Raw genomic sequence first — 14,595 nt, 5'->3', positions numbered from 1 at the left:
CAGCAACGGATGTGGGCTCTGTCCAGCCTCATATACCATTCCAAGGATGCCCCAGCTAGGCTGTCCTGGAAGAAGTACATAAGTAGCTTCTCGTCATCAGAGTATGCAACCATTTTACGGAAATAGGCTTGCACGTGAGTCTTGGGGCAAGAGTTGCCCTTGTACTTGTCAAAGACCGGGACTTTGAATTTTGGTGGCACTCTCACACCTGGGACCAGCCCTAAGTCAGCAACGTCTACTCCCAAAGGATTCTGTCCTTCCACTGCCTTCAACCTCTCTTCCAATCTCCTGAACATGGGGTCTACGCCATGACCCATGCCAAAGTCTTCCTGAAGTGGGGGAAACTGATCGTCCTGATCATCATGAACGGTATGTTGACCGGGGTTGGCATGCGGGATCGGGATAGGCCCCGGTCCACTGGGTCCGTTAACCTCTCCAGCTGGAGGTTCAGTCACTGTCTCTGGTTGAGCAGGGGGATTCCCCTGTATTATCTGCCTGAGCTCTTGTTGTCCCTGAGCCACCCCTTCAACCACATCCATGAATTGGGTCATGCGGGCCCTCATCTCAGCGAGCTCTGCTTGTACACCTTCCATTGCTCTCTGTTGATTCCTCCGGGTACCGTATCGGTGAATGCCTGAGTCAGCTATCCTGCTAATGGAACACCAAACAATATGAGAACACCGCAGCGGTACCTGTTATGCAAGATATGACAATGAATATGTAAGTGTAATGACATGTTTATCAATTCCAAAAGGTATTCTACCCCCTTGATTCCAGTCTCACATCAGGTGGGTAGTGCAAGAAGGCCGAGTCATGGATAAACTTCTGAGATTAAGATGTAATAAAGGGAAACCATCATACAAATGAGTTCAAGGAAAGGGCCTTAGCCGAAAATACATCAAAGGAGGATCTCCACAACAAGCCTGTGGATCATCACTACATAACACCAAAGCAGTAAGTAAAGAGAGGAACAAGCAAATCAGAAATCAGCCTCCTGTATGCAACCCATAAGGACCGTTCCTCACTTCATCCAGTAGCGCCACCGTGTCAGGATGATCTGGAGATTCTGTCAAACGCCGGATGAGCAGATTCCTCTTGCGAATGTTCCTATCCAGTTCGTTGATGTGTTCTTTGTAGTAATTCCCATCATCTTCTCCAAATACCTCTTCAAGTCTGGATTTCTTCAAACTTGCCAGAGTCTTGAGTTCTTCGATATATCCTTGAGCCTCATTGAGTTGATCTGTGATATAACCATTAGTTGATCGGGTACACAGCAGCTCGTGGTTCTTCCCCTTCAGCAAAGTCTTCAATTTCTCTATCTGACCAGTCAGTTCAGCCACCGTCTCTTCCTCCTTTGTCTTCCGAGAAGTTGAAAATGCATCCCATCGCTCTTGCCACCCAGCTAATTTACCACGAGCATCCATTAACTGCTGCTTGACTCGCCTCAACTCAGAACTGGATGATCTCAAGGCTTCGTCTGTCTTCCTGAAGAAATTCACCTCCACAGCAAATTTCCTTTCGGCTTCCTCTTGCAATTTGACGGCTTCCTCCTTCTGATATTCTGACTCATGGAATCGATGCATACAGTCTTGCAATTTCTCCCTTAACTCCGAGTTCTCGATTTGAAGTCCTTCTGTGGTGTTCTTCAACTTGTCATACTCCTCTCGGCTCACCGTTGCTGACTGCTCGAGAGTAGGTGAATACAAGGGTTCTTCAATAGGAAACGGTAGACCAAACTCTTCGATTCTTCCTTGAAGCCATTCTCCATACTGAGGGTAAGCTCTACAATCTCCTTTCCCAAGAACAATTCTTCCTTTCTTGATCACCTTGAGCCAGGCCTCAGCTGCCTTACGGGATACCGTCAAATCAGGCGAAGAATGGAAAAACAGAGACTCTTCCACATCCTTTTCCACCGGCGGAGTTCTTAAGGCATATCCAAACTGTCTAACTGCAAGAGAAGGATTATAGTTGATTCCTCCTTTTCTTCCTACCAACGGAACATTCGGGAAGTTCCCACAATTGTGAATAATATCTGCCCGAAGCAAACTCCGGTCAGACCACCAAGAAATATCTTCAGCTCTCAACCCCATCAATCTCTTTGACCAACTCAACGAGTCCTTGACATCAATGAATGCTCCTGACTTGGGTAGGTGAGAACTGAACCACTTATAGAACAAAGGCGCACAACAATTCAACAATCCTCCTTTTCTATTCTTATTCTTGTGGTGCACTGAATGAAAGAAATCTCCCAGCAAGGTCGGCACTGGATTTCCCAACACGAAGAGGCGTATGGCATCTACGTCTATAAATTTGGCGACATTAGGGAACAAGACAATCCCATACACACAAAGAGCCAACACAGCATTGAAACCCCTCTGGTCACCATCTTCAAGCTTCTTCTTTGCTTCTCCCAATAAGAAACTCAGATGAAAACCGTTAACTTCTCCCTTCTGACACATATTAGCCTTCAAAACTGATTCCCTCAAATATGTGGTTGAAGCAACCATGCTGAGATCGGGCAGACACTCCGAGCTGTAGAATAGCAACTGTGACTTGATGGGAATTCTGAGAAAACTGACAATCTCTTCCAAAGTAGGGACCAAAACATAATCCGGGAATGTGAAGCACCTTAATGGAGGGTCATAGAACTGCAGTAGTGTGAAGAGAGCATCATGTTGATCTTTGGAAAGGACCGCGACGAAACTTAGAATTAAACCGTAATCCTCTCGGAATCCTTCTAGAGAACCAGGATCCATTAACTTCATCAGTTGTTGGATGGGCTCCAAACAGACCACCGGAAACTTGTAGGCGACGAGTCTCTTTCTGCCAATATCCATCTTAAGAGAACCAGGAAAAACCCCGACCGGAATCAAGAAGAAGATGTAAACCCCCTAGAAATGGATAAACATGTGTTAAATGATATGAATGCAAATGATGTGATGATGTGAATGCAATGCAGCGGCGTGTCAATCAGGATTGCTGTATCTGCTTGAGCATTTGTCAGGTTGCACTGTCTGAAGAGAAAACCACTGAGGAATATAATACGAGATCAAAGCACTGCTCCAGAAAACCGGGTTGGTTGGCGGTTAAGGTTTCCTGAATTTAGCCCGCCCCTCACTGGTAGGTTCTAAGAACAGAAGTTCGTCAACTTCAGCCCTTCAGTCGCGAATAATACGTTTACCATTGAAGGTTTGGCATTATTACGGAATAAAAGACCTCCACTGACTCCCCTCAACAGGACATCCTAAAGCAAGTTCCCAGTCTCGGGGTCCTCGGATTGATCAGCGAGAATGCGCCCACCAGAGCTAACATAATCACGTCTCGGAGGAGAGGCCTCGACTGAGTTCTCGGGAAATGGTCACCAGAGTCGACAATTTCTAGGGGAATATTATGTCGTTACGGAACATCCGTAGGACATAGTATATCCAAGAGAAACCTCGTCTGGGTGTGGTTCTTCACGAACGACTTAACGCAGCAACATGCCACGCAAGCCTCATGAACATCCACTCTAAAACCTGTGTGTACACTCAAGCCTGGGTAATGGGCTTATCTCTCGTAGAACATCCCATCCCAACAAACAAACAAACAGCAGCAGATACAGCAAACATATGTACATGAATGCAATTAGGCAAATAAGTAACTGCACAAAAGAATGAACACTCAATAAACAAGAAAACACACAAGCTAGGAGGGACTCGCTTAGGGAAGATGGACCAGCAAGAGGTCAACTTCTAAAGTCCCCAGTGGAGTCGCCAGCTGTCGCAACCTGAAAAAATACAGTGTGCGAAAAAAACAACCGGCGAAAGAAAATGACAGAAGAGTCGCCACCGTGCGTTATTCATCCCAAAGGAGGGAAAGGAAACGCTCGAAGTAAACCTGAAAATAGGAAAGAAAAAGACAAGGTCTCGCAACCAAATCTTGGGTTCGGGAGTCGGTTATGCGAAGGGAAGGTATTAGCACCCCTACGCATCCGTAGTACTCTACGGGATCCACTTTTGTAGTTCTTGTCTAAAGGGTGTGAGTTTATCTTGTGCTGTTTACTAAAAGGTTAAGAGAAATGACTCGCGCGGATGTCGCATCCACTGCATACGTATCTCATCTGAATATGAGAATCAGAGTCTTCGTAGCTCGGCTGACCTATGGGTTGGGGGTAATTGTGCTCGCTAAGACATCGCGTCTTATGCCTACGTATCTCATCTGGAATGAGAATCAGAGCAAGACGTAGTTCGACTAACTACGGGGTTATGGATTATGTTACGGGGTGAACAACGTTACTACGCAATCTACCGGATGCTCGACCTTTGGAGACTTACTCGCCTGTAGTAGAAGGAGTAAACGTGTTGCTTAGGGTTTTAGGTTTTGTTTGCGTTGTAGGAACGCGCATGCAAAAAGGAAGTCCTAGGCGGAGGAACAGTGCTACCTAAATTGGCATGCAAACGGGAGACTATGCGAAGCCTCGCATCCTATGGGGAAACAATCACATCACACAAAACATATATCTTGAAATAGAAAAAATGCCACCAAGGGGCTCAAACATTGCCTCCTATCGAGGTCTTCCAGCTAAGAAACAGTAGAAATAAAAGGGAAGAAGTAAAATACCACACGGATCAAGATCCGAAGTTACAACAATTAAAGGATAAGCGACCCTGAGATTCTCCCAAGCTGATGCCATCAAAGAAAACCAATCAGTACGGGAAATCGGAATAAACCTCCGGAGGGTATCCCTGCGAGAATATGTGAGCCCTCACAAAAACTCAACAAAAGGGATTAGGCAAGCAGGATGAAATCAAAAGATAACAAGGCCATGGCAACACAAAGAACAGGTTAGAACAAAACGGAATAAAAGCAGATACTGTCACATTCGCGACTGCTTCGCCTAGCGAAAGCCTAGCGAAGCTTCGCTGCGTGCTCGCCTAGCGAAGCGGCTAGCGAGCACCTGTGGGATTTGGATTTCCCATTGGTACCTGCACGATGTTAAAGATTCCAGATCCTATGGCATTCACCTCATAAACGAAATTGTTAAACAGTCAAGGCATAAATCACATATTCATACACAAATATAACCTTGTGGGCCAAACCTGAGGTTACTTCATATATTCAGTATTCAACCCGAGGCATAGAGTAATAGGAACAGAGGCATACCTGATGAGAGACCTGTTAAAATTGGAAGACAAGGCCGGATTGGCGAAGCAACGTTTAGGGTTTGCGTGAGGCGGAATGAACTTCTCAGGGCTGCCCGAAGGTTGCTGCAGAGTAGTTCCTAGGTTTGAAACTCCACGTGAACTCCAAGTCTATTTCTCAGGGAATTTCCAAGTGTCTGAAACCCTACTGAAACTCTTATATTTATAGCTGATTTTCGTGGACTTGTGGGCTTGGAATGAGGGAGACCCAAAATTTGTTATATTTTAATTATTTATTTATTTTTCTTTTTTTCTTTTTTTTTTTTTTTTTTTTTTTTTTTTTTTTGGAAAAACTGAAGGGTAAATTTTGGGGTATTACAGATACCCCTGCATAACTATGGACCAAATCACATTTCAAGACATATACAAAGTGTGATATGCAAGTAAACAACATATGTTAGGCTTTTAACTTGGGGCATTATTGGAGCATAGAAACAAGCCAATAATCACTTTATTGGAGGGAATCAAACATTATATAACAAAGAGGATCACAAAACAAAAGGAGTTGTTACAAGGGTATGATGAAGTTATATGTCCTAGAATCCAACTGGTAATTGAGAAGAATAAGAAACATGCACAAGGATGGACTCAAACATGGCATGGAGATGATGATCTTTCAATTTTTGGTGTGATCAATGGGATTGAGACCTACTGTGTGAATCTAAAAAATGAAACATGTTCATGTAGAAAGTGGGGTTTGTTTGGAATACCTTGTTGTCATGTAATCACGTGCATTTGGAACATCAAAAAACAACCTGGAAGTTTTGTGGCTGAGTATCACAAGTATAATTCACATGCATTTTGAATTCTTTGATTTGTATGATCTGTATGGTTGATTGTGTTTATGAATTTTTCAGGAAGTCAACTTTTGAGAAAACCTACTCAAATAATGTATTTCCAACAAATGGACCACAATTGTGGCATATAGTTGATCATGTGCCAATTTATCCTCCTGTACGAGACAAGCAATTGGTCCTCCAAAGAAATTGAGAAAGAATGCAAATGATGAACCAAAGAATCCTCATGTGCTTTCAAGGAAACTTGCAACTATTACTTGTAAGAAGTGTGGAGAAATAGGACATAACAAGAGAAGTTGAAAGGGTAAAAGAGCTGCTGATAGAGCAATACCAAGAGCAGGAAACAAAGCAAAGAAGTAAAATACCATTAAGGGTGGAAACAAAGCAAAGAAGGTCAAGAAGTCAAGTGAAAACCAGACTGAGATTGGACAGTGTTCTCAAGCACCACAAGTTACTCATGATTAAATATAGTGTTATTTTATAATACCTAGTTGTCTATGCTATGTTATGGTCTGTTGTGTTAGGTTTCAGTACCAATATGGTCTGTTTGTGAACCATGGTCTTTTTTTAATGTAATTTGGCATGTTATGAACCAATATGGTATGTTTATGAACCTATTTTTGATGTAATTTGGTCTGTTAGGATCCAATATGGTATGAACAATTTGCAATATGATCTGTTATGATCTTTTGATATAATAATCATCTGTTATGAAAATTCAACTGTTATGAACAAGTTATGATCTGTTATGATCTTTTGATATAATATTCAACTGGTATGGTTATTCAACTATTATGAACAAGTTATGATCTGTTATGAAATGTTATGATGTGTTATTCTACTATTATGCAACTGAACCAACATATTGTAATTTCATTTCATTATTAAGTCAAGTTACACAAACAATGTTACAAAAAAGAACACAACTGAACCAACATATTGGACCTATCAACTTAAACCAACAATGTTACAAAAAGGAACACAACTGAACCAACATATGCTAAACATGTTACAACATATACCCTAAACATATCAGACCTATCCTATTTCATTATTGTTGAAATAATATATGCAATTAACACAACAATGGTAATCATCCAATTGAGCTTCAAATGCTTCAATAATTTCATCTTCATTTCTTCATCTTTCTTGATATAATCTTTCACCTTCTGTTTCTCATCATTCAAATTCTACAGTAATGACGAAATAACTTCATTTGTCTTTGGATTCATTTCTTCATCCAACCAAACAAAGTGACTACACTTCTTGTAACCTTGCATTTGGAGAAAAAAATGGAGTAAAATAAAGTTGCTTCAGTAATGATATAACTTAACAAAGAAGAACAACAAAAATAGCATAAAGGAAATCACACCTTATACATTCCATAGCTATAGAAATGACGTCCTAGGTTTGCATCAGTCAATGCTGTCATAAATGAAACATCAATACCACAATGACATTCGTACCTCAATGAACGATTTTTGTAGCTACTTTTTGAAACTGATTTATTAGACATTTTAAGATGAGGAAGATGAGATTGGGAATAAAACAAAGAAGGAGGATTGAAGATGTGGAAAAGAGAAATCGAGTTTGAATAATGGCAAAAAGAAGAAGACGGATAGGGCACACACAATTGATTTTCTTCCACTAATAAAGATAATAATAATAATTAATTTAAAATCATTATTTTAATTAAAATTGTTTTTTAGTACAAATATTAATTACTACGAATTAAAATATCCAATTATAATTAACATGGATGCCCAGCGCATGCGCAACATCATTAATAAGTCTGCCAAATGGAGGGGAACCATGGAAATCCTAAGGGAAGTAAACTTTAGGGACCAAAAAGTTAATTTTTTAAATGAAGGAGCTACATTTTAAAAAACTTAAAAATAGAGGGACCAAAGTGCATTTAAGTCAATAATAAATCAACATAATTGAATGAGTTAGCTCAAATAATAATAAATTATGTTTTGGATCCAAAAATTACGGGCATGGAAGAAAGAGAATACATAGCACTAGGTTGATGTGATATAAGACAAATTGAAAAATATGTAATAGGGTATGAATTTGGTAGTATTCCCTTCCTGTTGGTGGACTTACTGCTTGATACAAAATCTTGATTTTTTTTTAAAATAGCCACTTTTTTCAAGAATAATACGAAATTAACCACAATTTCAAATTATTTATCAATATAACCATTTTTTTAAAAAAAAATGAACCAATACGCCATTTGCTATGGCGCATGCGTTGATGAATTTGTACTCATGTGCCACTGCAATTGACGTATGTATGTAAAATATAAAAGCATGTGCCACTGTAATTGGTGCATGCATGTAAAATGTAGGAGCATGCACCACTGCAATTGGCACATGTATGTGACTACTCTTTATTTTTTTACATGCATGCGCCAACTGTAGTGATGCATGCTCCTACATTTTACATGCATGCGCCAATTGCAGTGCCGCATGCTCCTACATTTTACATGCATGCGCCAATTGTAGTGACACATGCTCCTACATTTGACATGTTTTTACATGCATGCGCCAATTGCAGTGACGCATGCTCCTATATTTTACATTGGCGCATGTTCTTACATTTTACATACATGCGTCAATTGTAAAGACGCATGGTCTCACAAACATGGTTAATTTGATAAATAAATTAAAAACATGATTATTTTGATATATAACTTGAAAAAATTGGTTATTTTAAAAAAAAATCAAAATCTTTTTTATGTTATTTCTTTGTTGTTTTCTTCTCGAATCAAGGTACTTTTCTTCTCGAATCAAGGTAATGCATAAATAAGAATTGAAAACAAATTCTTCTCTTGTCCCTGAGTTATAACATAAGTTTATACACAATTATTTTCTATATGTCATAAGAAATTTTACATTTAAAAGTTGGAAACATAGTTAATTTTAAATATAAGAGGGGACCAAAACTGTTTAATTTTAAAATATAATGATCAATTTCGTAAATGAGATAAAAAATAAAAATTAAAACTGTAATTAAAACTAAATAATATTGTAAAATTATTTTTTATTCTTTAAATATATGACATTTATATAATTTGAAGTCACATAAAAATCTGATAATTCACTTTAAAAACATACCAACTATGTAAATTTAAAAAATGCAAAATAAAAAAATAAAAAAAATATTAAATAAAGAGACACAAATTTGATTTTCTTAAAAATAAAAATTAATAATTAAAAATAATCAAAATAACAAAATAAAAAATATATTTAAACCTTAAATTTATGTGGTATGTATAACAATTCTTAAAAGAAAATTCAACAGACAAAGAAAATTCAATATGGTAGGCAAAAAGTTATAACCAAAAAAGTGACATTTTGTTTAAGTTAAAAATTTATTAAAATGTTTATTAAATCTTTCCTTTTAATAATCCATCAATTTAATATATACTTTTTATTTGTAAAAGTTTTGACTGACCGCATAATTCGTATACTCAGTTTTAAAATTTTAATAAAATGCCACTTAATTTATGTATATATTAATAAATAAAATGGTCGGTGAAATATACTAGTCTTTCATAAAAAAAAAAATTTGAAAATTCTTTCCAAACCACACGTATCCGAAACTGCTAAAGAAAACATTAAAAAAGATTTTAAACACAACAAGTAGCTAAAATTTCATCAAAAAAAATATTTGAAAATTCTTTCAAAACCACCTATATCCGAAACTGCTAAAAACAAACATTGAAAAAGATTTTAAACACAACAAGTAGCTAAAATTTAAAAATAAAAAAAATAAAAAATAATTAAAAAAGAAAAGAAAAGCTACGATTAAGTCAAATTTAATTCAACACAAGTTGATTACATCTATTTCTGATTTTAAAAGTCTTGAAAGGCTGCTTAATAGTACAGCATTTCATTACTACTTGAAACTTTCGCACTCCCCACACGCTAACAATACCAATATATAACAACACTCTTATACCAATATTGCTAACTACTAATTCTTTCAGAGTTGGGGAGAAAATGGATCACAATGCAAATACACTGAAACGGTTGCTTCTGTTATCGATTGCTTTATTTCATTTCTCGTTAACACCTTACATCGAAGCGACGACTTCGTCTGTATCCACTACACAGAAGAGTTTCAAGAATGCATACGCGACGATGATGTATGTAGGAACACCGAGGGATTACGAATTCTATATTGCAGTTCGCGTTCTTGTTAAATCGCTTTCGAAGCTTAACGTTCAAGCCGATCTTGTTGTTATCGCTTCTCTCGATGTTCCTCTTCAATGGATTCGAGCTCTGTGAGTGTTTCTTCCATTACCTTAACTTGTGCATTTTTTTTTTCAGTTTTCTTTAATATTTTTCTTGAAATTTGTATAGAAAATGAATATTCTAGAAATAAATCTCATTAGGATTACTATCTAGAAATAATGCTAAAATCCAGTTGAGATTAGAGCGTTTGTTTTGTTCTATTGTTTTCTTCACAGAATATTAGAAAATTAAAATAAATAAAATATTAGTAATAAAAAATTGATAGCATTGGCGTAGGCACTGCACGACTAAGAAGATGTGCCCGGTGAAATTGAAGATATTTTTGGGTTGTGTGTGGACTTTGTTAGTTTATTTTTGTTTGTTTCTCTATGATTGATTCTGTTTAAGTTGAATATAAATACCAAAACACGTTACGTTTATTATACTATATTGACAAGTTCTTCTATATGTTAGGCAGACAAACAGATAATTATTCAGCGATTTCAAATAAAAAATAGAACTAACTCCGTCGCTCCTAACAACCGTTTTGATTTTGTAAAACTATATTTTAGTTTTTAAAGTTTTGAAATCATAAAATTAGTTTGGTGGTCTAGTTTTATAAAATTACTTTTAAAAAATATTGTTTATTTATAAATTTTAAAAGTTAAAATATTAAAATAAAATTTAAAGTGTTTCATTTTGATTTTTAATTTTGGAAATTATAAAAAAAAAGAAAAAGAAAAATAGTACACTTTTTATTAGCGGTATTAATGACAAGTTTGTAATATTGTTCAACTTTAAAACAATTTTAAAAAATAAAATTATAAAATAATTTTTTTCCTACAAAACTCCTTTTTAAAAATGATTTATAAATTAAAAATTAAAACTCATGAACTTTGTAATATCTTTTGAGTTTTTTTCTTGTCCTTTTTATAACACCCTCTTTAACTTTTAAATATATTAATTATTTTTTTCAAACATTTCTTTAATTATATTACTTTTCTTTTTACAATCTTAAATAAATATTGATTATTTTATTCTTAGGGTACACTTGTAAAATTATGCTAATATTAAAAAAATTAAATGCTCTTACTAATTTTTTTAATTAGCGTATTTAATTTTAAAAAACAATGAAGAGTATTGGCAACTCTTTTTTAAGTAATATTAATAAGAGTTTTATTATTAAAAATATCATACATTTTTAAATAAATAATGTTGAAATTTTGTTTTAATATTATTAATTAGTCAATAAAATAAATTGTTTACGTTATATTTTAAAAACTGCATTTTTACTTATCAAATTACCTCCTATATAGAGAACGTGTAAAAAATCAAATAAAATAATTTTTACTAACTTGCCGACATGTATTGGAAAATTAAGCACTCGTTTTTGTTTTAGAGTTTAGTGGATATGAGCATAGGATATGAAATAATTTATAATATAATAAAAAATCATCAATCTTCCATATCTATTGGAACTTTTGCCCGATTGAAATCAATTGAATAATAAATTTTTTGGCCTTTTAAAAAAAAACAAGTTGACCATTACACTCCTACCAAATGGCTGAAGCTGGAGCCTCGTATCCCCAATCTTCACATGGGAAGTTATCATACTACCACCCAACTACTAGTCAAAGCAATTTAATTCTTCAATGAATTTTCCAAAATTTCAAACACACCTAAGTAGTTGGTTCCTTGTCTTTGAATTTGAAATCCAGTTATTCCTAAAATTTTGAAGGGTCGGTGTCATACATTGTATCTATGCTTCATAATACCTCACAAAATTCACAAAATTGCACTTCAACCCCTCAAGTCTCAGTCTAATAATATAGTCATAAAATTGCACTTCAGTCCCTCAAGTTCCAGTCTAATAATAACTCACTCTTATCCATCTCATGAGAGTCAAGAGCAATTTTGTTACCTTGTGCATTCATTTATTGAGTTAGTGAACTTATACCAGTGCTGTATTTTGTGTCTGGATTGTATTTTATCAGGGAAGAAGAAGATGGTGCGAAAGTCGTGAGGGTGCCAAACTTGGACAATCCCTACAAGCATCAGGATAATTTTGACAAGAGATTTAAGTTATCACTTAATAAACTCTATGCTTGGAGCTTAGTGGACTATGACAGGGTAGTTATGCTAGATGCTGATAACCTCTTCCTTCAAAACACTGATGAATTGTTTCAATGTGGACAATTCTGTGCTGTCTTTATCAATCCTTGTGTCTTCCATACCGGTCTTTTTGTCTTGCAGGTAAAATCACACTGCCTTAAACAAAACCAAGAAATTGAAATTGTAACATTTAATTGTTCTCTGACATGTGGTTTATGATTATTTGGTATTGCCAGCCATCAATGGTTGTGTTCAAAGACATGGTTAATGAATTACAAAATGGGAGAGAAAATCCAGATGGTGCAGACCAAGGTTTTATAGCTAGCTACTTCCCTGATTTGCTTGATAAGCCACTGTTTCACGCTCCTTCAAATGGCACTAAGCTTGAGGGAACATATAGGCTTCCTTTAGGTTATCAGATGGATGCTTCTTACTACTGTAAGTACATTATAATAGATAAGTTCTTTAAACATTGTATGATATGCATTATGGAATGGCTCATTGGAATTTATGTAATTTACTAATACGTTCTAATATCCTTCCTTCCTGATTTCAGATCTTAAGCTTCGATGGAGCATACCCTGTGGACCAAATAGTGTGATCACATTCCCGGGGGCACCATGGTTGAAGCCATGGTATTGGTGGTCCTGGCCTGTCCTGCCACTAGGCATCCAGTGGCATGAACAACGGCGCCAAACTATAGGGTAAGTTCGAAAGGGGGTGTATTCATTCTCTTTTTGGATTTCTCCAATCTTATTCTAACGGAAAATCATTAAGGTGTTTTTTTTTTTAAATTTCTTTATTCTTATAATCATATTATCGGTGTGAAGTATCCATCAACTTTATCAATAACTAGTGTGTGCAACAAAATCTAGTTGGTCATATTTAATGGAGTCCCCCTTCCCAACCAAATTCTTTCAACCAAAAGGCTCCAATACAAAACATTGGTTTATCGACCCGAGTTCAATTTCACTCCGACTAATATAATATTGGTACTAGAGTGTTAGCATTAGTTAGAGTTTGACTTTGTAATCTGATGAAAGAAAATAGAAATCTCTTCTTAGACGGTTGTAACAAATGGCAATTAATGTCACTTTATTTAAATACAATTTTATAAAAAAAATGAAAGCTAATGTTAAATTTGATTTATAACTGATGCAGGTATCCTTCGGAGATGGTTATGATACTTATCCAATCTGCAATATATATAGGAATAATTGCAATGACGCGTTTGGCAAGGCCAAGTCTCTCAAAGTTATGTTTTAGGCGTTCTGATAAGAGCATCAACCTGGCACACAACAGTCTCAAATTGGTAGCACTGTGGTGCATACTTGCTGCTTACGTAACACCCTATTTTATCATTCCTCACACGATTCACCCTCTACTTGGTTGGATCCTGTATTTCCTTGGTTCCTTTACATTTTGCTCGATTGCAATTGATGTCTTTCTGCTACCAATGTTGCCAGTTTTGGTACCTTGGCTCGCGATTCTTGGGGTTTTACTGGTTATGGCATTTCCTTGGTATCCTGATGGAATAGTAAGAGCTATGTCCGTCTTTTTCTATGCATTCTGCTGTGCTCCATTTTTGTGGACATCTTTGGTGAGGATTGTGGCAGGTCTTCAACTATCTCTACGAAGGGAAGCTTTTTTGCCAAGATTTGCAGAATGTTATCCACATTCTTGGTTTAACAAGTTCTTTTGACATGAACAATTGGGTATAACTCAAATGCTAGGATAAGACATAGAAATGAAAGAAAAAACTTGTTGACGTGCTCGGCAAAAATGGAAGATGATGGGAAATCAGAATTAGAAGAGGTTGTTGTCATTTGTTTGTGTTGAAGAACTGACAAGGATTTTGTACCATGAAAGTGTTATAACTGAAAACAAAAGATGCTGCTGCCATTTTGCCCCTACATAGATTGTTTGATACTTGTAATCATTTATAATTTATATTGTGACCAGCACGTTGAGTGAGTGTCAAATTCTTTTTGTACATGTTTTAGATTTGTAACTATGAAAGATCAAGAACGTTCAAGTTATTCAGAAGAACTACAGAGGTCACAAAAACATATCCAAAAACAAATAAAATAAAATATTCATGCCCCATAATTAATGTCATAGCATAAAACTGAAACTATGTGAATAGTTGAGTTTTGACCGGCAGACACAACACAAATATCATAGAGTAATAATAATACACTTAAAATCCTAGGAATATGATTGAAATTCCTTATGTCGAAACAGGTTATTCGACAGAGGCAAGGA

General features: G+C 36.1%; 1 protein-coding gene across 1 annotated transcript; it reads left to right on the top strand.

The window, feature by feature from the left end:
• The first annotated feature begins 9,871 nt into the window (after window positions 1-9,871).
• LOC127120620 (putative glucuronosyltransferase PGSIP8) lies at window positions 9,872-14,369 on the top strand. The gene is made up of 5 exons (XM_051051127.1): window positions 9,872-10,268; window positions 12,213-12,471; window positions 12,567-12,768; window positions 12,887-13,034; window positions 13,492-14,369. Exons 1-5 carry the CDS (start codon window positions 9,985-9,987, stop codon window positions 14,030-14,032), a joined length of 1,434 nt encoding a protein of 477 aa, XP_050907084.1. The 5' UTR covers window positions 9,872-9,984; the 3' UTR covers window positions 14,033-14,369.
• The last annotated feature ends 226 nt before the right edge of the window (window positions 14,370-14,595 follow it).

Source organism: Lathyrus oleraceus, chromosome 2 (assembly GCF_024323335.1).
Source record: "Lathyrus oleraceus cultivar Zhongwan6 chromosome 2, CAAS_Psat_ZW6_1.0, whole genome shotgun sequence".
NCBI classification, from domain to species: domain Eukaryota; kingdom Viridiplantae; phylum Streptophyta; class Magnoliopsida; order Fabales; family Fabaceae; genus Lathyrus; species Lathyrus oleraceus.
This window is presented reverse-complemented; position numbering and strand designations above follow the sequence as displayed.